Source organism: Quercus suber, unplaced genomic scaffold (assembly GCF_002906115.3).
Source record: "Quercus suber isolate HL8 unplaced genomic scaffold, Cork oak 2.0 scaffold_150, whole genome shotgun sequence".
NCBI lineage: Eukaryota > Viridiplantae > Streptophyta > Magnoliopsida > Fagales > Fagaceae > Quercus > Quercus suber.
Genome location: NW_027069611.1, coordinates 592,284 through 615,636, shown reverse-complemented (window position 1 = coordinate 615,636; position 23,353 = coordinate 592,284). Strand labels below are relative to the sequence as shown.

The window sequence follows — 23,353 nt, the reverse complement described above, 5'->3', positions numbered from 1 at the left end:
ATATCCATGGCCATTGCATACATAACACACAATGTCTTGAGAAGACTGGGAATCATTTCCATCTTTCTTCTTAAACTCCTTCCTATCACCTTTGAAGGATGAGAACTTTCCTCTGCTAAACAATTTCCCACTGTTCTTCATCTCCATAAATTTCTGGAAGTTCTTAGCAAGAAATACTATATCCTTTTCCACTCCATCTTCTTCGAAGGAATCATCCATTCTTTCGGTGATGGTTTTAAGAGCAAGAGATTTACTTGTCTTACGAGAAGGCAGTCCAAACTCATACGTTTGAAGAGACCCAATGAGCTCTTGGATCTTAATTTCATCCAAATCTTTACTTTCCTCTAAAGCTGTGACTTTTGCTCGGAAGCTCTTTGATAGAGACCTCAAAATTTTTCTCACCACCTTAGCATCCTTAATCTTCTCACCAAGATTGAGCTTAGCAATTACAATTTCGTTGAGCTTCCCATAGAAGGAATCAAAGACTCATCATCTCCTATCTTAAGCTTTTTAAATTTGGTGGTAAGCATCTGAAGCTTTGTATCCTTCACTTTCTTTGTTCCTTCATAAGTGGTCTCCAATATCTCCCAAGCTTCCTTGATTACTGTCATGTGAAAGATCCTGTGAAACTCATCTAGAGACACACCATAAAAATTGCATTCAAAGCTTTACTGTTAGCATTAGTGCCACAAGAACTGCTTTATCCCAAGTGGATTTAGCAGCCTCTGGCCTATTCCAACCTATTTCTACTACATCCCAAACAGTATCATCAATGGAACACAAAAATGCTCTCATTCGGACTTTTTAAAAAGCATAATTACTTCCATCAAAATATGGTGGAACATTTAGAGATTAAGACCAGTCCATCTCAAACAGGGTCAAGGATCACACTCAAGTAGTTATACCACAGTGAGTGTACCCGCTCTGATATCAATTGAAAGCTTAAAATTGTTGAAAACACAAAAGCTATTAAGACCCCCAATTAAAAGATAGCTCGATTGATTTTACACTAACTTAATACTAAGTTAATAGTGTAAATGCAAGAGACAAACAAACAAGCTACTCTAATCCATAAACTAAGCAACACAGAGTAAAATGGAATGTAAAAGGTAGGGAAGAAAGATGCAAAACAAGATAACAGCTCGATGTGTTATCGAAGAAGAAACCGAAGAACACGGCGAAAAACTCTCCTCGCCCTCCAAGCGGTAATATCCACTAGACAATCAGTTGGGATACATGGTTAGAAGAGACCTCCAAGCCTAATCTACCCGATGACCTAAGCTCTCCAAGCTCCACTCCAACAAGGTTCTCGAAACTATGTCTTGTCTAGCTCTCTAGATCTCGCAACAAGCTCCATGTTGCATTTGTCATCTTTGACTTCTTCCAATGCTTTCCAGCAGCATCAAAACTTCACTTGACACTCTAAAAGGGTGTGGTAAGTGTTTGGATTATCAACCTCTCAATGATATGGAAATTGAGAGGTAAGAGTTAAGGAAATTCTTAAAACAAATGTGTAGAAGATTGTGGGTATAACAATCTCTAACTCTAAAGATGTTTGACTAGGGTTTTTCTCTCAGAAGTACTCCTCAACATTTGTGGGTAATGTGGGTATAAATAGTGTAGGCACAAAAAGTGTGTATCAAACTAGATAAGCTAATAGAACAGAATGTCTCGTGGGTGTCTCGCGAGAACGCCTTACCTACGAGATACTCGCGAGATACAGTTGTCTCCATCTGGCCTAACTCTTCGCATTCCAACATGTGCAAGGCACATGAGTTACTTCGCGGGATGCTAAGTCGCGAGATACCCGCGAAAACTTCTTCAATCTTCAAATGCTTGATTCTTCACACTACTCTCTCTATCACATAACTTTTACAATGAAATCTCACAGTAAATACAGGATACAAAAGATTGAATAAAATTATAATTAAATTTGGGACGGAATATAAGCCAACAAAAACCACATAGTTGTAAATAACAACTTTACATAACTTAACTAGCACTACCTTGCGTCCTTCATCAAGGACGGCTGCCCGCGCCGGGGGAGGGGGGATTGGGATTTATGCCATAAAATCCAATTTGTTTAATATTTGAGAACTATATGACTTTGGGCATTATGTGTAGTCCATGATATGCATTGTATGTGATTTAGGTATAGAAATAAAATTTGTCTACGTAGTGTGTGTTTGGATGTGGATTAAAATTTTAAATTATTTCACTATTCAACTTATTTTTGCTACTATTCATGGCCCTACTACACTTTTTGGCACTATTCATAGGCCACACTGTACTATTTCAATTAATATTTACCTTTATCTGCAATACTTTCAGCAATAAGTTTTTAATTTTAACAAAATAAGCATTATCCAAACAAACCCGTAATATCTAAATGTAAGCTCATAAATATTAGTTTGTAGTCAATGATTAAATTGGGAATTTCCTATAATAAAACTATAATATATCAATATATAATGTAACTCATATATATATATATATACATATATGTTAAAAATAAAAAATAAAACACATTTTTGTCCCTATATTTTGGGACCTTTCTATGTTAAGGGGCCCTGGAGCACGACCGAAATGGCCTAGGCCTAGGGTCGGCCTTGCGGGCAAAGGAACCCTAAGATGGATAGTCTAACGAAATGCTAGTGTTCATAAAGATAATTAACGTACAAGACATCCATGACAAAATGTATGTCCTTGGAATCAAAAGGATCTACTGATCGCTTGGATGAATGACCAAAGGAAATTTAAGAAGAACAAGGGGTAAAAGCTACTTGACCTACCTAGCCAAGTTGGCCTAAACAAAAGATTTGGTGAATTCACACATTGTTTCTATTGGGTTTACTCAAGTTGATTAATTAAGTCAAATTACATGCAAATCGTGGAGGCACAAACAAATCACCAAATAAACTAATGTGCAGCAGAAATTAAATTGACACGATAATTTATTGACGAATAGGGAAAACTTCTCAAGAGGCAAAAACCCTACCAGGTAAATTTCAAATCATCACTCCTAATCCACTAATTAAAAACAAGCAGTTACAAGTATAATGAATCTTACCACCACCCCCGAAACCTAGATTATCCTAAATACTAATATATAGTTGGACCTTTAATCTCCGATTAGACTTGCTCTTTATAAACTTCTTCCCATATGCGCGGATCTCAATACATGTCTAACTTTCCAGCCATTGATTGATTGTTATTGGATGTAAAGTTCTTCATTTCAAAACACATGAACAAAATATTCATGAAAATTATCTATAACCATAAGGTGAAATCAAAACTCATTATAAATTGATCAAGGTACATGAGAATAATTAGAATAACTATTGGCTTTCTTTCCATTAAAAAGAAAATATTTGTTGACTTAAACATTGAAGTAGTCCCTACGGTCGACACCATACTGTTCTCTTTCTAATTACCTTTTTACAATCAACAAATTTATCCAGTTCAAAGACTTGGCCTTCGATCTTCAACTTCGGGTTGCTTTTATGGGTAATGACCTCCAAATATTGCCATGAGAGCTAGGGCATTCTTATTCAACAAAGCCCTTTGATGGACCAGTGCTTATGATCCACAATGATACCTTAGACTTTGCTCGATTTTAGGCATACCATGCAATACTAAAATGTTTTTGATGCGGTTAGAACTAGATGGTAGTATATGATAAGTCTGAATTAGTACCCTTTCTCTTTTTTCTTAAACTAAAGCACCACATAATTTAAATGCGCTCATGCAACTACCAGAGATCCAACACCCACAACTCATTAAAAAATCCCACTGAATTTGTAGTTTAAAAAAAACCATGATTGTGTAAACGCTGTTTCTCTCAATGAGTATTATAAAGAAAAAGAACAAACCTCATAACAACTGCAAATAAAGAAAAGGGAGAGGGAGAATGCTAAGGCAGTAACCCAAATACAATAACCACTGCAGTATATGTACATATCAACAAAAATATGGGTTCTTCATTTAACAGTTTAGGGATAAAAAACAGCTAAAATGGACTAACTCTTCGAGCCAACTGCAACATAAATTCAGGTACAAGGCGTCTTCTTGGAGGAGCCACTACATCTTTGGCAATGGCATCTGCATCACCAGCATGAATAATACCTACTAAATCTTCAAACATCTCGTCTCTACCACCTCTCATTGGATCCTAAATGGCATGTTGACAAATATAACTAAGGGTGTATTTGAATACCGTTTATTTGCTGAAAGCTGAAAACTTATTACTGAAAACACTGTAGCAAAATAATTTTTAAAGATGTGAATAGTGATGTGAGACCGAATTTACTTAGAAACCTGTATTTTGTTGACTTTTGTGAGTCTGTGAACAATACGTATAAGACCCACTAAAAAAATGCAGACGCACGGGTTGGGCAACGCGCCCAATCCAAACGCATGCTAAATTGATCAAGTTTCTATTTGTTTTTCACAATTGTCTAAATATGCATGACAAAGATAGATGAGGGGACAACAAGATCTTTTTGCAAGGTAGGAAAGGGCCCAAACCAGTTTCTTATATAAGCAGGAACAAACAAAGCATTTGAAGCTATTTCAATGTTACATTGAATGAAAATCGAATGGTTATGCAAAAAGACCATTAGACCAGGATGAGATAGATTCAAAAAAAAAAACTATAGCAGAAACTATCCTCCTATCAAGAGAAATCGTAGTCAATTGAAAGGATCACTCTAAATAGACACAAAAAGATTTCAACTCCAGAGATTTCTCCAATCCACAAAAGCAACATATTGACAAGACAAACAAAAAGCAACAAATTAAGTTTCCCCTTACCTGAAGAAACAAATCAGTGTGAGTTTTTCCTTCAAACAAAATTGATTCAGCTTTTACCCCAACTCTTTGAAGAGTTTCCGCAAAACTCTTACTGCACAAAAGATGATGATAATTAGAGCCCAAAAGCACTTCAAACTTGGTATCTCAATTAGGTAATTTTAGAAGGCCTACTGTGGTGGTTGCATTGTTTTATCAGGTAAAACTGATTTGTAGTTCACTGCTCACTCAAATTGCTGCATACATTATGTCTTTTTGCTACCATTCAGAATCTAGGTGAGTATGACATTGCTAGATGCAAAAGTTTATGATTAGGTAACATGCTAGATATTGATTAGGTAGCATTTGGAATTTGATTTCGTTATGTTTGATGTGGTGTATTTGGAGGGAGTGCAATAGTCGTACTTTTGAGGATATGGAGAGTTTAGAAAATCAGCTGCTTACCTCCTTTGTTGGCACCTTGTTTGATTGGTCTTGGGTTTGGGGACTCACATCTAGTGAATCTCTCCCGATGTTTATAGATTTGCTTCTTTGTTGTATGTAGTTTTCGTTTTTATTTTTATTTTTGTAATATTAGGCTACTTTATGTTTTTTGCATTAAGTGGTCCTTTAATAATACTTTTTCTAACCTGTCAAAAAGGGAAAAAAAAAAAAACAAAAACAAAAACAAAAACAAAAAATTTGGTGCTAGAATTGGGAGCCAGATCCCTTCAGATTTCAAATAGTGATTTTTTATGTAATATTTTGGAATTTGATAATATATGATTTTCTTCATCAGTAGAGAGTTCTTGTATTTATGTACATGTCATAGGCTTTGCAATGATGAGGGAAAGCTTTTTTTCTTTTCTTTTTTCTTTTTTCTTTTTGTCTTCTAAAGTTTAGATACAATTTAAGTGGTCCTTTAATAATACTTTTTCTAACCTGTCAAAAAGGGAAAACAAAAACAAAAACAAAAACAAAAAATTTGGTGCTAGAATTGGGAGCCAGATCCCTTCAGATTTCAAATAGTGATTTTTTATGTAATATTTTGGAATTTGATAAGATATGATGTTCTTCATCGGTAGAGAGTTCTTGTATTTATGTACATGTCATAGGCTTTGCAATGATGAGGGAAAGTTTTTTTTCTTTTCTTTTTTCTTTTTTCTTTTTGTCTTCTAAAGTTTAGATACAATGCTTATCTCTAAAAGATAATATAGGCACATGTTTTTAAATTCATGTGAAGAAATATGGGTCGACTAGAACTTGACCCAACCTATTTGCCATGTCTATAGACGACCCTAAAATACCTTAACCAAACCCCAACACCACTCACATGCAAAACCAACAAGAACCTATCCATTACCAGCCAAAGACCCATTGGGATGCCCTGGATTGATTTTGATATTGATTTATGTTGTGTGGGTGTGCGCTGACTCCTACATCAGGCATATTTTCAATTGATCTAGATTTTATAAACACTAACAAGGGGTCTCAATTGTGACTAGGCTACTCCTTTTAAGGTATAGCATAAATATGGCTAGTGCTTTTTCTTGGGTCATTACACCCATTTTCCTCAATCACACACAAACTTAATTGACCAATGCCCCCCCCCCCCCCCCCCCCCCCCCACAAAATCCAAGCATACCCTCACCAATCTCTCTCTATCGTACACTCACAATGGCACCTACAGTGAGCTAGAAAGGTGTAAGTGGAAATTTACACCAAAAATGCAATAACCACTTCAAAACCAACAATAGAAATTAAAACCAAAAGGCCCATATATATATATATATATGTATGTATGTATGTATATGAAGCTTCAAACCTACGGTTCTGATGTATCTTTTTAAGTTTATCTATGCATATGCAAAAAAACACAAATAACACCAATGAACTTATATATATTACATTGAAAGATGTAAGTGGAATTTAACAGTACAGTTAGCAAAACTGCTTATTTATGTTACTTTGAAACAAGAATACCAGTTATAAAAATTTATCTAAAAAACTCCAACAAACCTCATGCAATATTTGATTTAATAGTAATTAAAGGAAATCACAGAGTTCAATCCAGAGCAGACTCAGACCTGGCATCAGAAGGTATGGAATAATCTGCAGTACCATGAAATAAAATAATTGGTGGTAAGAGGGAAACAGCATTTCTAATGTTTGGGTTCTGGACCACTACTTCAGGAGAGAATCGTTCCAGGGATTTTTCTCCTTCCATTATGCTGTATGACATTTTCAAGCAATCAGGTCAAAAAAGTGACTGGTAAAGATTAAGGTATTAACCAAATAAATATTTCATCTCAATAATAACTCAATAAGTGAAAAAAAGAAAAAAAAATTCAAGTGATCAATTCAAAGAAGAGGGAAGGTACCTTAAAAAGATGGAACGGTACAGGCCTCGACTATGGAAATAGTCTACTAGTTTAAACAAATTGTACCTGTTTGTGGACATTACAAGGAACGTAAGATGAGTGCATCTTTTATTTGCAAATATAAGAAAAATAAGGTACAAAATGCTTGAAAAAAACAACAGGTGAAAATGCCAAGAATGATTTCATAACTAGAACAAGACCACTATTTATTTCTATGCTTTTTGCTTACTGGTAATTAAAAAAGTATATCCACGTTCAAATGATTCAAGTATAAGCATATCAATTTTTATTTTTTTATTTTTCAATTATAAACTCCAACAACTTACGTCACTTATAGTCGGATACCAACAAATTAAAAACTATTGTTAAAACATAGTGGCAATATAAAGCTTGAGGCTAAGCTTAGGGAAAGACAAAGTCAACCATGTTAATTCACCCTAACACCCCAAGATCACAGTCAAATTATGCATTTCTAATATCAACCTTTGGGAAATTGACATTGTGATTCCTTTTCAGGTTTCATTGCTTTTTGGAATATTGGATTGTAACTTGCAGAGAGGAAGGGAATGTATTATGATCATCATATGCATTAATTCATTTCAATTTGAATAAAATTTTCATCACATATAAAAACATTTGCAGTTCTGATCTAATCCTTACACTTTGAAAAAAAAAAACTAGGCCAGAATGATCTGATGATAAAAAATTCACATTTGAATACTGCATGCAATCACTGCAAGAACCAAGCAGGACAGAAGCAGTGGAGTGCTATGATACTAATTTGATGCAGGACTTTTACTAAACTCAGCACTAAATGAGGTTTCTGGATAGGTTCTTGAAGGATTCTTTTTGTTTTTTTTTTTTTGTTTTTGATGAATTGATAGGCTCTGGAAGGATTCTTGAATAGGGTTTACTGTTTAAGGATTTAGAGATGGTTAGGTCATAAAAAGATCGAATCTTAAAGGAGATGGTTGTTTGGTGTTAAAACAGTGAATTTAATGAGAGTTGAAAAATAAGACAAACCCAAGTCTATCATACTTAGGGAGAACCCAATAAAATTCTTTATATAAGCTACTCCTAATTATTTTCCAACAAATACTTGGAATCCCAAACAAAAACAAAGAACTATTATACTAACTAGGAAAAGATTAAAAAACAAAACAAAACAAAAAAGGATTCCAAAAGGATCAAAACTTAAAATAAGACTCATGGATCTCTAATGCAGCCCATTCCAGAAAATTTGGAAATAATTAAATTACCCCTACTTAAGTATAAGCTAATTATAACTGAACCAGCAACTTTCAAACTCGAGCAGACTTGATACTAGACTCAATAATAACTAAGTAGACCATGAACTGAGCCAATTAGGTCCCACATTGAAACTAGGCCATATTTTTAACTACTTTGATAGTTATCTTGTTTGTTTTAGAGCTTTTTACTGGTTGTATCAACCCAACATTCAAAGAATCATTAGAGAAAATCTCGACGTGAGATATTCTAACATTAAAATCAACCAATTATTACCTCCTGGCCAACTGGTTGATAATCCTTTGGGATCAATTCAAGAGAAAATGCCTAATCATTTGAAGTAATATACTACCACTTGTTCACAAAGTTTAAGCTAATAAGAAATGATGAATTGAATCACTTAACCATTATTCCAAAACTGTCCCTCACATGTGAGCCTAGTTCTCCCTCAATAAGTGGGACCCAAGGCATGGAATTTTTAAATGTCAGCATGTAGAGTGGAGCCTAAATTTGAACTCAGACCACCTTCTTTAATACCATCTTGTTCAAGATGTTAGGAAATGATAAATTTACCATTATTCTAACAAGAAGCATCTACTTGGATTACTGTGCTTGAAACACAGGAAAGAGTTCCGCAAGGTTCAAAAAAACCTGCAATAGAAACCCTAGAAACCCACCCTCCAGATAATCCAAAATAAGCCTTTATCTGGGAAACACTCCAAGAAGTGCTCTCTCCTTCACCAGCTTCATTAATTGCCTGCTCCACAAGGGTGCAAGCAGCAATATGGGCACCAGCTGACTGTCCCATTAGATAAATCCTGCGTAAACAAAGCATGAGCAGAACATCTCTATTAGCAACAGCCACTCCCCCCACACCCCCCCAACCCTCTCTCTTGCCCAAATACAGGAGTCATGCTTAGATGTATAGAAAAATGTGAAGTGATTATTACCTATCAGGATCGCCTCCATATTCAGCAATATTGTTGCACACAAATGAGATACCTTGAGAAGCATCCTTTACCATATCACTCATGGTTCCCTGAGGGAAATTCCTGCATGAGTTTTCAATTAAGACCCATACTAGTATGAAGTAGTATTACAAGTGTATACATGTTATACACTTACAAAGAATTCACCCACATAGAGGAATCAACCTCATGTAAATTAAGTCTGGGCTTCTTCAAAGCTACATCCATGATCACAATAGCAAATGAAGTAATCTTGTAATGTGTGAAGCTACCCTTTAAGTATCATACAAGTAATTCTTTGGATTTTTAACTAAGATCTAAAGATGATCATGCAGGCATATTACTTGTCCTTGTCCATGAAAAGAATATACAAAACCATGCCTCATATTATGAGAGAATGATAAATTTTAAAATTTCAAAAGCTACTTCTATAAACAGAGAAGAACAAAACAATAGAAACTGCAAGTTAAAAATCAGTCAGTTGGTGCCTTGTATAGCATTTGAACACATAAAGGGGAAGTGCAATGTGCAGGCAACACCATCATCACAAGGAAACAAGGATGGTCCCAATATATGATAATATTCTTTCCCTTCAGAAAGCACATCGACCCATTATTTCTTTTTCTTTTTCTTTTCTTTTTTTTCAAATTCAGTAAGTTTGACCTTAAGCAAGTCATACCCAATGCACAAAACTCTCACTTTTTTGGACTTTGGGATAGGTGATTGGTAGGTAGCACAACCCAAAATTTGTTTTGGAGAGGTTGATTCTCATACTTGAACCTGCGACCTGCCGCTTCTGCTGACCTTAAGCAAGTCATACCCAATGCACAAAACTCTCACTTTTTTGGACTTTGGGATAGGTGATTGGTAGGTAGCACAACCCAAAATTTGTTTTGGAGAGGTTGATTCTCATACTTGAACCTGCGACCTGCCGCTTCTGCTGACCTTAAGCAGGTCTCTTAAAAAAATGATTTATTGCAGATACACATGGACTAGTTCCTATTGCAATGTGAATTACAAAAAGATCATTTGATTATAATGAAGATTAGAGGTCGTCAGGTTACAAAATAATTCAAAATATGAGCTACTGAAAGGATGCTAAGACAAGAGTGGCAATCATCAACCAATACAAGATGTCTGGGAGGCCAAAGTTAGATACCGTACAAACATCAGAGGATGGATATCTTACCTGCAAACTTGTATAAGTAGTTCAACACATTGAAGCATGTAGAACAAATTGTGGTACCATCAAAAAATAGAGTAATTTACTGAGAATCATGATTAAAAAAATTGATACCTCTATTTAATATTTATACTGGTGCCACTTATTGGTGCTAATAATAAAGAATAACACTGTCTAAAAGGTGACTCTGTGCAACAGAAAAAAAAAAAAATGCAGGTATGGAGTAATTGAATTATGGTACAAGGTGCTACAAGGACCCAAAAACAGGCCTTCAAAACATGGGTCAAGGTGGTGAGAAAAAGTAGTAAATTATCTTGACATAATTGTCTTTCAAATACAATTCTCTTTCAAAGATTTGTAAGAAGAGATGAGATAATAATTTATTATTTGTAACGTTAGCAACAGATTATGAACAATTAATAACCCTAAGAGGCAATAGAATTTTACAACATTTCAGATTGATATCATATAAAGATAGTATCACACACAATCCCAAACCTCAATAAATTCATAAGATAACTTCATCCGGAACATAGCTTTCATTGGCAAGATGAGAATATGAGATGAGATTTATTATGTACAACAGTATGCTGTTGCTTAAAGTAAATCATATCACCTGTAATCTATGCATGCCACTATAATGTCTCTTTCTGATAATTGCTGTCCTAAAAGACAACCCCATGCTTTGTAACTGCATCCAAAAAGATGAAAAAACAAAAAGAAGTCTGAAAACATATTTGAGGACATAGAGAAGCATGCATATGACGCACGAGAAAAAGAATGTAAATTTGAGAAATCAACAAAATCTGACAAGACAACCCTTTAATCAACTTAGATCCATTTTTGTAATTGAATGAAAAACAAACCAAAATTAGATTCTGATATCTAACCTACAACTTAAATATTTTTGATATTAGAACTACCTACTGTACCCATTACTATTATTTTTTTTCATCTTCTGCTTAAGCTATTATTTATCAATTACCATTTTAAGTACAATATCAGTCACATTTATAGTTTTATTGTATGCCTCTATCTGTTGCTTCTACATGCCCAAAACTTTAAAAAAATATTCTTCTGTTACTAGTATTATTATTATTATTTTATTAGACTTCCCATGTCAAGTACAAATATCAACTATCAGCAAAAACAACCCTCACCCAATAATCCAGGCTCCACCAGTTACAAATGCAATAACTGGCTTTGGACTATCATTATTTTTGGGGAGATACAGATCCAGCCTGCAGAACAAAATTTAAACAGTTGTCATGAAATCCATAAAATTAAACAGGGTGTAAAAAATTCATTGCACCTAAATGCACAATAAATCAGCCCAGTTCATTTTTAAGTTACCTATTCCTCGGTTGATCACCATAAACTATGCTTCTGCGGACCTGACTAGAGAAGAAATAGTAATATCCAACTGCAAAAGACAAACAGAGTAGTTATGCTCCACTAGATAGGACAAGCATAGATCAGCTCTGCGAAGTGCCTTGTAGTGCAGTGTCACTGTCTGGCCTACAATTTGTCATAAGCATATATATATATATATGGGCAAATTGGTACAGTTTCTTATGTACTGTGCCTTAGCTTTCCCATTTAAATTTAACCATCTAATTGCATTAGCCAATGCAGCATAATCATTGTTATCTTCCCCAAGGATAACTAAATTCAACCATTGTTTATTGGCCAATGCAACCACTTCGTTGAATTTAATTAAGGAATCTAAGATACAACACTTAATGAACTGTATCAAAGGTTTGCCAAATATATATATATATATATAGGTCAACCCTATGTATATGACCAATTATATGTACAATGTTTATACTGTAAAGAGTATGCATGGAACTTTTGCAACAGAATTATAAATGTTACAGACCTTGAAAAAAACCTGGGAAAAGTAGAAAGGAATAACAACTAAGGGCCAGAAATCTTGTAATCCATTTGTAACCTACCCTGAATAAAATTTAAGTGATTAGCAGCATCTAATAATTCGGATAGGCCAGAAAAGCATCTCAAACAAACATTACAGCATACAAAATTGAAATTTCAAAATCCAGGATAACTTCAAATATCATAGATTAGAGTTGAAACTACTTCAAGTATGTAAATGTTTTTTTTGATAAGTAATAAAGATGTATATTCAAGAACACCACCTCATGCAAAAGACATAAGGCAAAGGAAAAGAAATACAGAGAAAGAAGATAAAAACAAAAAGAAAAGAAAAAGAAAAGAAAAGAAAAGATACTAATTACAAAGGAGAGAACTAAGGAACATGGGTAGAGAATCAGTAGAGGTGAGTTCCCAAGCCCTAGACCAGTCAAAAAGGGAGCTACTGAATGAAGCCAATAACTGGTCGTCGGAGCTTTCCATGTCCTCAAATGTCCTCCAATTTCATTCCCTCCAAAGACACCACATTAAGCAAAGCGGAACTAAATTCCAAATTCTAGACGAATGCTTTCCAAGCCAATTCCACCAACCAAAGAGAGTCTCCGCAACTGATCTTGGCAAAACCCATGCAATCCCAAATGATCTAAACACCAAACTCCACAACCGGTAAGCTTTACCACAATGTAGTAGCAAATGATCCACAGTCTCCCCATTACAACTACACATAATGCACCAGTCAAAAAGTCCATCCCTATACCCCTCAAATTGTCATCTGTAAGAATCTTATCCCAATGTGATTGGGATGATTAACTGACCTACACATTAAAAGCCACACATAATAGATTTTCTACTGTCTCTTCTTTATAACTTTCTAAATTTTCTTTCAACCTCTCTTATCCCTCTTAGAAAGCCTACTTCATACATAACTTTTATTCTTCTTCCGGTAACCAAGGTAAGCTACATCACATAATCATGCATTAAAGAAGCTCTCACTATCTTGTTGAGAAGACCTCCAACTTTCCACTTGAAGGAAAGTGTAGAAAGAAGGGTTACCTCAAGTTCCCAACATTGCACCACCAGGTGCAATATGGTTGAAGGTGGAGCAAAATTAACCCATTTAACCCAACTGCTCATATTTGACTATTGAATCATGGTCTCCATGGTTAACGAACTCCCTGTAAAACATCCGACCACTCTGGCCATGTTAGACACCATATTATTATATCATTTAATCAAAGTTAAACCCAGACTAAATGTTAAAGTGGAAAGGCCAGGAGATGGTATATCAAGTAGGTCAAATAAGTAAACCAATAGGCCAACATAATATTAAATGGCCAAGAAAAAGAAAAAGCCATCTATGAAATGTATTGAATCATGATGAGAGAGAGAGAGGGAGAGATCAAATAACCTATGTTCATACTCCAAAAATGCTTTCTTATTTCTTAAAATCAAGTAAGTTTCTTAATGCAACCAAGCTTCTAATAACCTAAGAAATGACCACCTAGGTTGGCAGTAAAATGACTTATTACCTGTGTTCTACCCAACCCATTTTTGGGAAAAAAAAGGGCACTAGAAAAGAGAACTGTCTTCAATCTATATCTCATTTTCAAAATTTACAATCTTTGTGTCTCATTTTAAACTCCAGATTCTTTGCATATTGAAAAATTTAGTAGTCACATATTCAACTTGGGTCTTTCTCAAATCATTCCCAATGTTCTTGAGACTAATCCAATAGGATAAAAACCCATATCTCAAACTGCAACTTCATAGATAAACAAGTCAAATTTCACATTGAGATAAAAACTGCCACTGATACCAGAACTGGCGAACATAACTTTTAGGGCTGGCAAGAAATTAACCGCACTTCCAATCTATGACATCAACAGTCCCAGCTATATGAAATTTAAAAGGTACAATCAAAACCTTAAAACTCTCTAAACAAGTAACAAGTATCCCCCCCCACAAAATCCAAGCATACCCTCACCAATCTCTCTCTATCGTACACTCACAATGGCACCTACAGTGAGCTAGAAAGGTGTAAGTGGAAATTTACACCAAAAATGCAATAACCACTTCAAAACCAACAATAGAAATTAAAACCAAAAGGCCCATATATATATATATATATGTATGTATGTATATGAAGCTTCAAACCTACGGTTCTGATGTATCTTTTTAAGTTTATCTATGCATATGCAAAAAAACACAAATAACACCAATGAACTTATATATATTACATTGAAAGATGTAAGTGGAATTTAACAGTACAGTTAGCAAAACTGCTTATTTATGTTACTTTGAAACAAGAATACCAGTTATAAAAATTTATCTAAAAAACTCCAACAAACCTCATGCAATATTTGATTTAATAGTAATTAAAGGAAATCACAGAGTTCAATCCAGAGCAGACTCAGACCTGGCATCAGAAGGTATGGAATAATCTGCAGTACCATGAAATAAAATAATTGGTGGTAAGAGGGAAACAGCATTTCTAATGTTTGGGTTCTGGACCACTACTTCAGGAGAGAATCGTTCCAGGGATTTTTCTCCTTCCATTATGCTGTATGACATTTTCAAGCAATCAGGTCAAAAAAGTGACTGGTAAAGATTAAGGTATTAACCAAATAAATATTTCATCTCAATAATAACTCAATAAGTGAAAAAAAGAAAAAAAAATTCAAGTGATCAATTCAAAGAAGAGGGAAGGTACCTTAAAAAGATGGAACGGTACAGGCCTCGACTATGGAAATAGTCTACTAGTTTAAACAAATTGTACCTGTTTGTGGACATTACAAGGAACGTAAGATGAGTGCATCTTTTATTTGCAAATATAAGAAAAATAAGGTACAAAATGCTTGAAAAAAACAACAGGTGAAAATGCCAAGAATGATTTCATAACTAGAACAAGACCACTATTTATTTCTATGCTTTTTGCTTACTGGTAATTAAAAAAGTATATCCACGTTCAAATGATTCAAGTATAAGCATATCAATTTTTATTTTTTTATTTTTCAATTATAAACTCCAACAACTTACGTCACTTATAGTCGGATACCAACAAATTAAAAACTATTGTTAAAACATAGTGGCAATATAAAGCTTGAGGCTAAGCTTAGGGAAAGACAAAGTCAACCATGTTAATTCACCCTAACACCCCAAGATCACAGTCAAATTATGCATTTCTAATATCAACCTTTGGGAAATTGACATTGTGATTCCTTTTCAGGTTTCATTGCTTTTTGGAATATTGGATTGTAACTTGCAGAGAGGAAGGGAATGTATTATGATCATCATATGCATTAATTCATTTCAATTTGAATAAAATTTTCATCACATATAAAAACATTTGCAGTTCTGATCTAATCCTTACACTTTGAAAAAAAAAAACTAGGCCAGAATGATCTGATGATAAAAAATTCACATTTGAATACTGCATGCAATCACTGCAAGAACCAAGCAGGACAGAAGCAGTGGAGTGCTATGATACTAATTTGATGCAGGACTTTTACTAAACTCAGCACTAAATGAGGTTTCTGGATAGGTTCTTGAAGGATTCTTTTTGTTTTTTTTTTTTTGTTTTTGATGAATTGATAGGCTCTGGAAGGATTCTTGAATAGGGTTTACTGTTTAAGGATTTAGAGATGGTTAGGTCATAAAAAGATCGAATCTTAAAGGAGATGGTTGTTTGGTGTTAAAACAGTGAATTTAATGAGAGTTGAAAAATAAGACAAACCCAAGTCTATCATACTTAGGGAGAACCCAATAAAATTCTTTATATAAGCTACTCCTAATTATTTTCCAACAAATACTTGGAATCCCAAACAAAAACAAAGAACTATTATACTAACTAGGAAAAGATTAAAAAACAAAACAAAACAAAAAAGGATTCCAAAAGGATCAAAACTTAAAATAAGACTCATGGATCTCTAATGCAGCCCATTCCAGAAAATTTGGAAATAATTAAATTACCCCTACTTAAGTATAAGCTAATTATAACTGAACCAGCAACTTTCAAACTCGAGCAGACTTGATACTAGACTCAATAATAACTAAGTAGACCATGAACTGAGCCAATTAGGTCCCACATTGAAACTAGGCCATATTTTTAACTACTTTGATAGTTATCTTGTTTGTTTTAGAGCTTTTTACTGGTTGTATCAACCCAACATTCAAAGAATCATTAGAGAAAATCTCGACGTGAGATATTCTAACATTAAAATCAACCAATTATTACCTCCTGGCCAACTGGTTGATAATCCTTTGGGATCAATTCAAGAGAAAATGCCTAATCATTTGAAGTAATATACTACCACTTGTTCACAAAGTTTAAGCTAATAAGAAATGATGAATTGAATCACTTAACCATTATTCCAAAACTGTCCCTCACATGTGAGCCTAGTTCTCCCTCAATAAGTGGGACCCAAGGCATGGAATTTTTAAATGTCAGCATGTAGAGTGGAGCCTAAATTTGAACTCAGACCACCTTCTTTAATACCATCTTGTTCAAGATGTTAGGAAATGATAAATTTACCATTATTCTAACAAGAAGCATCTACTTGGATTACTGTGCTTGAAACACAGGAAAGAGTTCCGCAAGGTTCAAAAAAACCTGCAATAGAAACCCTAGAAACCCACCCTCCAGATAATCCAAAATAAGCCTTTATCTGGGAAACACTCCAAGAAGTGCTCTCTCCTTCACCAGCTTCATTAATTGCCTGCTCCACAAGGGTGCAAGCAGCAATATGGGCACCAGCTGACTGTCCCATTAGATAAATCCTGCGTAAACAAAGCATGAGCAGAACATCTCTATTAGCAACAGCCACTCCCCCCACACCCCCCCAACCCTCTCTCTTGCCCAAATACAGGAGTCATGCTTAGATGTATAGAAAAATGTGAAGTGATTATTACCTATCAGGATCGCCTCCATATTCAGCAATATTGTTGCACACAAATGAGATACCTTGAGAAGCATCCTTTACCATATCACTCATGGTTCCCTGAGGGAAATTCCTGCATGAGTTTTCAATTAAGACCCATACTAGTATGAAGTAGTATTACAAGTGTATACATGTTATACACTTACAAAGAATTCACCCACATAGAGGAATCAACCTCATGTAAATTAAGTCTGGGCTTCTTCAAAGCTACATCCATGATCACAATAGCAAATGAAGTAATCTTGTAATGTGTGAAGCTACCCTTTAAGTATCATACAAGTAATTCTTTGGATTTTTAACTAAGATCTAAAGATGATCATGCAGGCATATTACTTGTCCTTGTCCATGAAAAGAATATACAAAACCATGCCTCATATTATGAGAGAATGATAAATTTTAAAATTTCAAAAGCTACTTCTATAAACAGAGAAGAACAAAACAATAGAAACTGCAAGTTAAAAATCAGTCAGTTGGTGCCTTGTATAGCATTTGAACACATAAAGGGGAAGTGCAATGTGCAGGCAACACCATCATCACAAGGAAACAAGGATGGTCCCAATATATGATAATATTCTTTCCCTTCAGAAAGCACATCGACCCATTATTTCTTTTTCTTTTTCTTTTCTTTTTTTTCAAATTCAGTAAGTTTGACCTTAAGCAAGTCATACCCAATGCACAAAACTCTCACTTTTTTGGACTTTGGGATAGGTGATTGGTAGGTAGCACAACCCAAAATTTGTTTTGGAGAGGTTGGTTCTCATACTTGAACCTGCGACCTGCCGCTTCTGCTGACCTTAAGCAGGTCTCTTAAAAAAATGATTTATTGCAGATACACATGGACTAGTTCCTATTGCAATGTGAATTACAAAAAGATCATTTGATTATAATGAAGATTAGAGGTCGTCAGGTTACAAAATAATTCAAAATATGAGCTACTGAAAGGATGCTAAGACAAGAGTGGCAATCATCAACCAATACAAGATGTCTGGGAGGCCAAAGTTAGATACCGTACAAACATCAGAGGATGGATATCTTACCTGCAAACTTGTATAAGTAGTTCAACACATTGAAGCATGTAGAACAAATTGTGGTACCATCAAAAAATAGAGTAATTTACTGAGAATCATGATTAAAAAAATTGATACCTCTATTTAATATTTATACTGGTGCCACTTATTGGTGCTAATAATAAAGAATAACACTGTCTAAAAGGTGACTCTGTGCAACAGAAAAAAAAAAAATGCAGGTATGGAGTAATTGAATTATGGTACAAGGTGCTACAAGGACCCAAAAACAGGCCTTCAAAACATGGGTCAAGGTGGTGAGAAAAAGTAGTAAATTATCTTGACATAATTGTCTTTCAAATACAATTCTCTTTCAAAGATTTGTAAGAAGAGATGAGATAATAATTTATTATTTGTAACGTTAGCAACAGATTATGAACAATTAATAACCCTAAGAGGCAATAGAATTTTACAACATTTCAGATTGATATCATATAAAGATAGTATCACACACAATCCCAAACCTCAATAAATTCATAAGATAACTTCATCCGGAACATAGCTTTCATTGGCAAGATGAGAATATGAGATGAGATTTATTATGTACAACAGTATGCTGTTGCTTAAAGTAAATCATATCACCTGTAATCTATGCATGCCACTATAATGTCTCTTTCTGATAATTGCTGTCCTAAAAGACAACCCCATGCTTTGTAACTGCATCCAAAAAGATGAAAAAACAAAAAGAAGTCTGAAAACATATTTGAGGACATAGAGAAGCATGCATATGACGCACGAGAAAAAGAATGTAAATTTGAGAAATCAACAAAATCTGACAAGACAACCCTTTAATCAACTTAGATCCATTTTTGTAATTGAATGAAAAACAAACCAAAATTAGATTCTGATATCTAACCTACAACTTAAATATTTTTGATATTAGAACTACCTACTGTACCCATTACTATTATTTTTTTTCATCTTCTGCTTAAGCTATTATTTATCAATTACCATTTTAAGTACAATATCAGTCACATTTATAGTTTTATTGTATGCCTCTATCTGTTGCTTCTACATGCCCAAAACTTTAAAAAAATATTCTTCTGTTACTAGTATTATTATTATTATTTTATTAGACTTCCCATGTCAAGTACAAATATCAACTATCAGCAAAAACAACCCTCACCCAATAATCCAGGCTCCACCAGTTACAAATGCAATAACTGGCTTTGGACTATCATTATTTTTGGGGAGATACAGATCCAGCCTGCAGAACAAAATTTAAACAGTTGTCATGAAATCCATAAAATTAAACAGGGTGTAAAAAATTCATTGCACCTAAATGCACAATAAATCAGCCCAGTTCATTTTTAAGTTACCTATTCCTCGGTTGATCACCATAAACTATGCTTCTGCGGACCTGACTAGAGAAGAAATAGTAATATCCAACTGCAAAAGACAAACAGAGTAGTTATGCTCCACTAGATAGGACAAGCATAGATCAGCTCTGCGAAGTGCCTTGTAGTGCAGTGTCACTGTCTGGCCTACAATTTGTCATAAGCATATATATATATATATGGGCAAATTGGTACAGTTTCTTATGTACTGTGCCTTAGCTTTCCCATTTAAATTTAACCATCTAATTGCATTAGCCAATGCAGCATAATCATTGTTATCTTCCCCAAGGATAACTAAATTCAACCATTGTTTATTGGCCAATGCAACCACTTCGTTGAATTTAATTAAGGAATCTAAGATACAACACTTAATGAACTGTATCAAAGGTTTGCCAAATATATATATATATATATAGGTCAACCCTATGTATATGACCAATTATATGTACAATGTTTATACTGTAAAGAGTATGCATGGAACTTTTGCAACAGAATTATAAATGTTACAGACCTTGAAAAAAACCTGGGAAAAGTAGAAAGGAATAACAACTAAGGGCCAGAAATCTTGTAATCCATTTGTAACCTACCCTGAATAAAATTTAAGTGATTAGCAGCATCTAATAATTCGGATAGGCCAGAAAAGCATCTCAAACAAACATTACAGCATACAAAATTGAAATTTCAAAATCCAGGATAACTTCAAATATCATAGATTAGAGTTGAAACTACTTCAAGTATGTAAATGTTTTTTTTGATAAGTAATAAAGATGTATATTCAAGAACACCACCTCATGCAAAAGACATAAGGCAAAGGAAAAGAAATACAGAGAAAGAAGATAAAAACAAAAAGAAAAGAAAAAGAAAAGAAAAGAAAAGATACTAATTACAAAGGAGAGAACTAAGGAACATGGGTAGAGAATCAGTAGAGGTGAGTTCCCAAGCCCTAGACCAGTCAAAAAGGGAGCTACTGAATGAAGCCAATAACTGGTCGTCGGAGCTTTCCATGTCCTCAAATGTCCTCCAATTTCATTCCCTCCAAAGACACCACATTAAGCAAAGCGGAACTAAATTCCAAATTCTAGACGAATGCTTTCCAAGCCAATTCCACCAACCAAAGAGAGTCTCCGCAACTGATCTTGGCAAAACCCATGCAATCCCAAATGATCTAAACACCAAACTCCACAACCGGTAAGCTTTACCACAATGTAGTAGCAAATGATCCACAGTCTCCCCATTACAACTACACATAATGCACCAGTCAAAAAGTCCATCCCTATACCCCTCAAATTGTCATCTGTAAGAATCTTATCCCAATGTGATTGGGATGATTAACTGACCTACACATTAAAAGCCACACATAATAGATTTTCTACTGTCTCTTCTTTATAACTTTCTAAATTTTCTTTCAACCTCTCTTATCCCTCTTAGAAAGCCTACTTCATACATAACTTTTATTCTTCTTCCGGTAACCAAGGTAAGCTACATCACATAATCATGCATTAAAGAAGCTCTCACTATCTTGTTGAGAAGACCTCCAACTTTCCACTTGAAGGAAAGTGTAGAAAGAAGGGTTACCTCAAGTTCCCAACATTGCACCACCAGGTGCAATATGGTTGAAGGTGGAGCAAAATTAACCCATTTAACCCAACTGCTCATATTTGACTATTGAATCATGGTCTCCATGGTTAACGAACTCCCTGTAAAACATCCGACCACTCTGGCCATGTTAGACACCATATTATTATATCATTTAATCAAAGTTAAACCCAGACTAAATGTTAAAGTGGAAAGGCCAGGAGATGGTATATCAAGTAGGTCAAATAAGTAAACCAATAGGCCAACATAATATTAAATGGCCAAGAAAAAGAAAAAGCCATCTATGAAATGTATTGAATCATGATGAGAGAGAGAGAGGGAGAGATCAAATAACCTATGTTCATACTCCAAAAATGCTTTCTTATTTCTTAAAATCAAGTAAGTTTCTTAATGCAACCAAGCTTCTAATAACCTAAGAAATGACCACCTAGGTTGGCAGTAAAATGACTTATTACCTGTGTTCTACCCAACCCATTTTTGGGAAAAAAAAGGGCACTAGAAAAGAGAACTGTCTTCAATCTATATCTCATTTTCAAAATTTACAATCTTTGTGTCTCATTTTAAACTCCAGATTCTTTGCATATTGAAAAATTTAGTAGTCACATATTCAACTTGGGTCTTTCTCAAATCATTCCCAATGTTCTTGAGACTAATCCAATAGGATAAAAACCCATATCTCAAACTGCAACTTCATAGATAAACAAGTCAAATTTCACATTGAGATAAAAACTGCCACTGATACCAGAACTGGCGAACATAACTTTTAGGGCTGGCAAGAAATTAACCGCACTTCCAATCTATGACATCAACAGTCCCAGCTATATGAAATTTAAAAGGTACAATCAAAACCTTAAAACTCTCTAAACAAGTAACAAGTATATAGAGAGGAAACAAAGAGTTAACTAGATCCCCTGCCTTTCTCATTAAAGAGTTTAAGGTACACAAAATTGTATTCCAAAAGGATGGATCCATCCATTTCTCAAACCAACTCATTAGCAGAAGTGACCAAAATCTACCTAATACAGCACCAACACATCTTACTACCTAGAAACTTTTTTTTTTTTGGGAAAGAAAAAGCCATCCAGATCAACAAACATAATATGCACTCTCTGTTAACGGTTGGCATCATTTAATTTTCCCTCCATTTCCACCAGCTAAACGTATTCAAATAAGCTCTCTCTGAGATGCAAAGATCTTAAACTTCTTACTTAAGAAATCAACCTTCAAAGACAAACTATATGAACAAGAATTCAACTTTCCACATTAAGTCTAATAAAAACTGAAACAACCAAGCAATCAACAGCTAATTCCAATGCCAATAAACAAAAAACAAAATAAAGCAAGATTGTACCCAAGGTATCTCAAGAGCTTCAAACTCAAACGGGTGATCAAGAAGGTCTCGGCCGCGGCATGGCCAACGTCGTGGCCGAAGGAGTTGCGGCGGTCGGGGGCAGAAGAGGAGAGCGAAGACAAAGAGTTTTCACTGGCGATCCGGCGGCGGCGCTGCTGGTAGTAGGTGGCGGAAGTAGTAGTAGTAGTAGTATTATTATTTGTGTAGCTTAAGGTCCGAGGGAGAAGGGGCCTAATGGAAATGGCTTTCTCATCCTCAAAAAGAAGACTATTTGTTGTTGTTGTTATTGGATCATCATCAGAAGTTGAATTTGGTTTTTCCAATAAGGAATGTGAAGGGTGGGGGTTTGTTATGGGTAGGATCATTTGAGATGGCATTTTTCTTTTCTTTTCTTTTTTGGTTTGTTCGAACCAAATCTAATAATCTCCAACTACTGGATTTCTGTCTCTGTTCGATTCTATTAACTGTTTTTGGTTTTGTAAAATTTTGTTGAGATTTGGGAAAGTGTGCAAAGTGAGAGAGAATCAAGGTCAAACTCCTCCCCTCCCATTCCCACTCATCGCTGTAGATGTAGAGTAGACCGGCCAGTACCTATACGCCACATACC

The 23,353-nt window shown here is 34.8% G+C and overlaps 2 protein-coding genes across 2 annotated transcripts; both read right to left on the bottom strand.

Annotated features, from left to right (window-relative positions):
- Window positions 1–3,776: 3,776 nt before the first annotated feature.
- LOC112024074 (probable isoprenylcysteine alpha-carbonyl methylesterase ICMEL1) lies at window positions 3,777–13,664 on the bottom strand. Its single transcript, XM_065777171.1, has 12 exons — window positions 13,646–13,664; window positions 13,515–13,590; window positions 12,451–12,527; window positions 11,922–11,991; window positions 11,729–11,809; window positions 11,185–11,259; window positions 9,368–9,469; window positions 9,095–9,235; window positions 7,170–7,235; window positions 6,876–7,019; window positions 4,813–4,903; window positions 3,777–4,171 (listed from the first exon to the last, which is right to left on the bottom strand). The coding sequence occupies exons 1-12, from the start codon at window positions 13,662–13,664 to the stop codon at window positions 4,010–4,012; spliced, it is 1,104 nt and encodes a 367-aa protein (XP_065633243.1). The 3' UTR covers window positions 3,777–4,009.
- Window positions 13,665–14,449: 785 nt separating this feature from the next.
- Window positions 14,450–23,353, bottom strand: LOC112012336 (probable isoprenylcysteine alpha-carbonyl methylesterase ICMEL1). Its single transcript, XM_065777190.1, has 9 exons — window positions 22,747–23,353; window positions 20,311–20,387; window positions 19,782–19,851; window positions 19,589–19,669; window positions 19,045–19,119; window positions 17,370–17,471; window positions 17,097–17,237; window positions 15,172–15,237; window positions 14,450–15,021 (listed from the first exon to the last, which is right to left on the bottom strand). Exons 1-9 carry the CDS (start codon window positions 23,121–23,123, stop codon window positions 14,856–14,858), a joined length of 1,155 nt encoding a protein of 384 aa, XP_065633262.1. The 5' UTR covers window positions 23,124–23,353; the 3' UTR covers window positions 14,450–14,855.

Bases quoted from the DNA above. Each gene is read 5' to 3' on its own strand.
- LOC112024074 (XM_065777171.1), bottom strand. The intron at 7,236-9,094 runs GTGGGTTTCTAG...GTCCACAAACAG, and splicing joins TATTTTGGATTATCTGGAGG to GTACAATTTGTTTAAACTAG. The intron at 4,172-4,812 runs GTAAGGGGAAAC...CATGCCATTTAG, and splicing joins ACACTGATTTGTTTCTTCAG to GATCCAATGAGAGGTGGTAG.
- LOC112012336 (XM_065777190.1), bottom strand. From the start codon at position 23,123: ATGCCATCTCAAATGATCCTACCCATAACAAACCCCCACCCTTCACAT. The intron at 19,852-20,310 runs GTCTGTAACATT...TGTCTTTTGCAG, and splicing joins TTTCCCAGGTTTTTTTCAAG to TTGGATATTACTATTTCTTC. The intron at 15,238-17,096 runs GTGGGTTTCTAG...GTCCACAAACAG, and splicing joins TATTTTGGATTATCTGGAGG to GTACAATTTGTTTAAACTAG.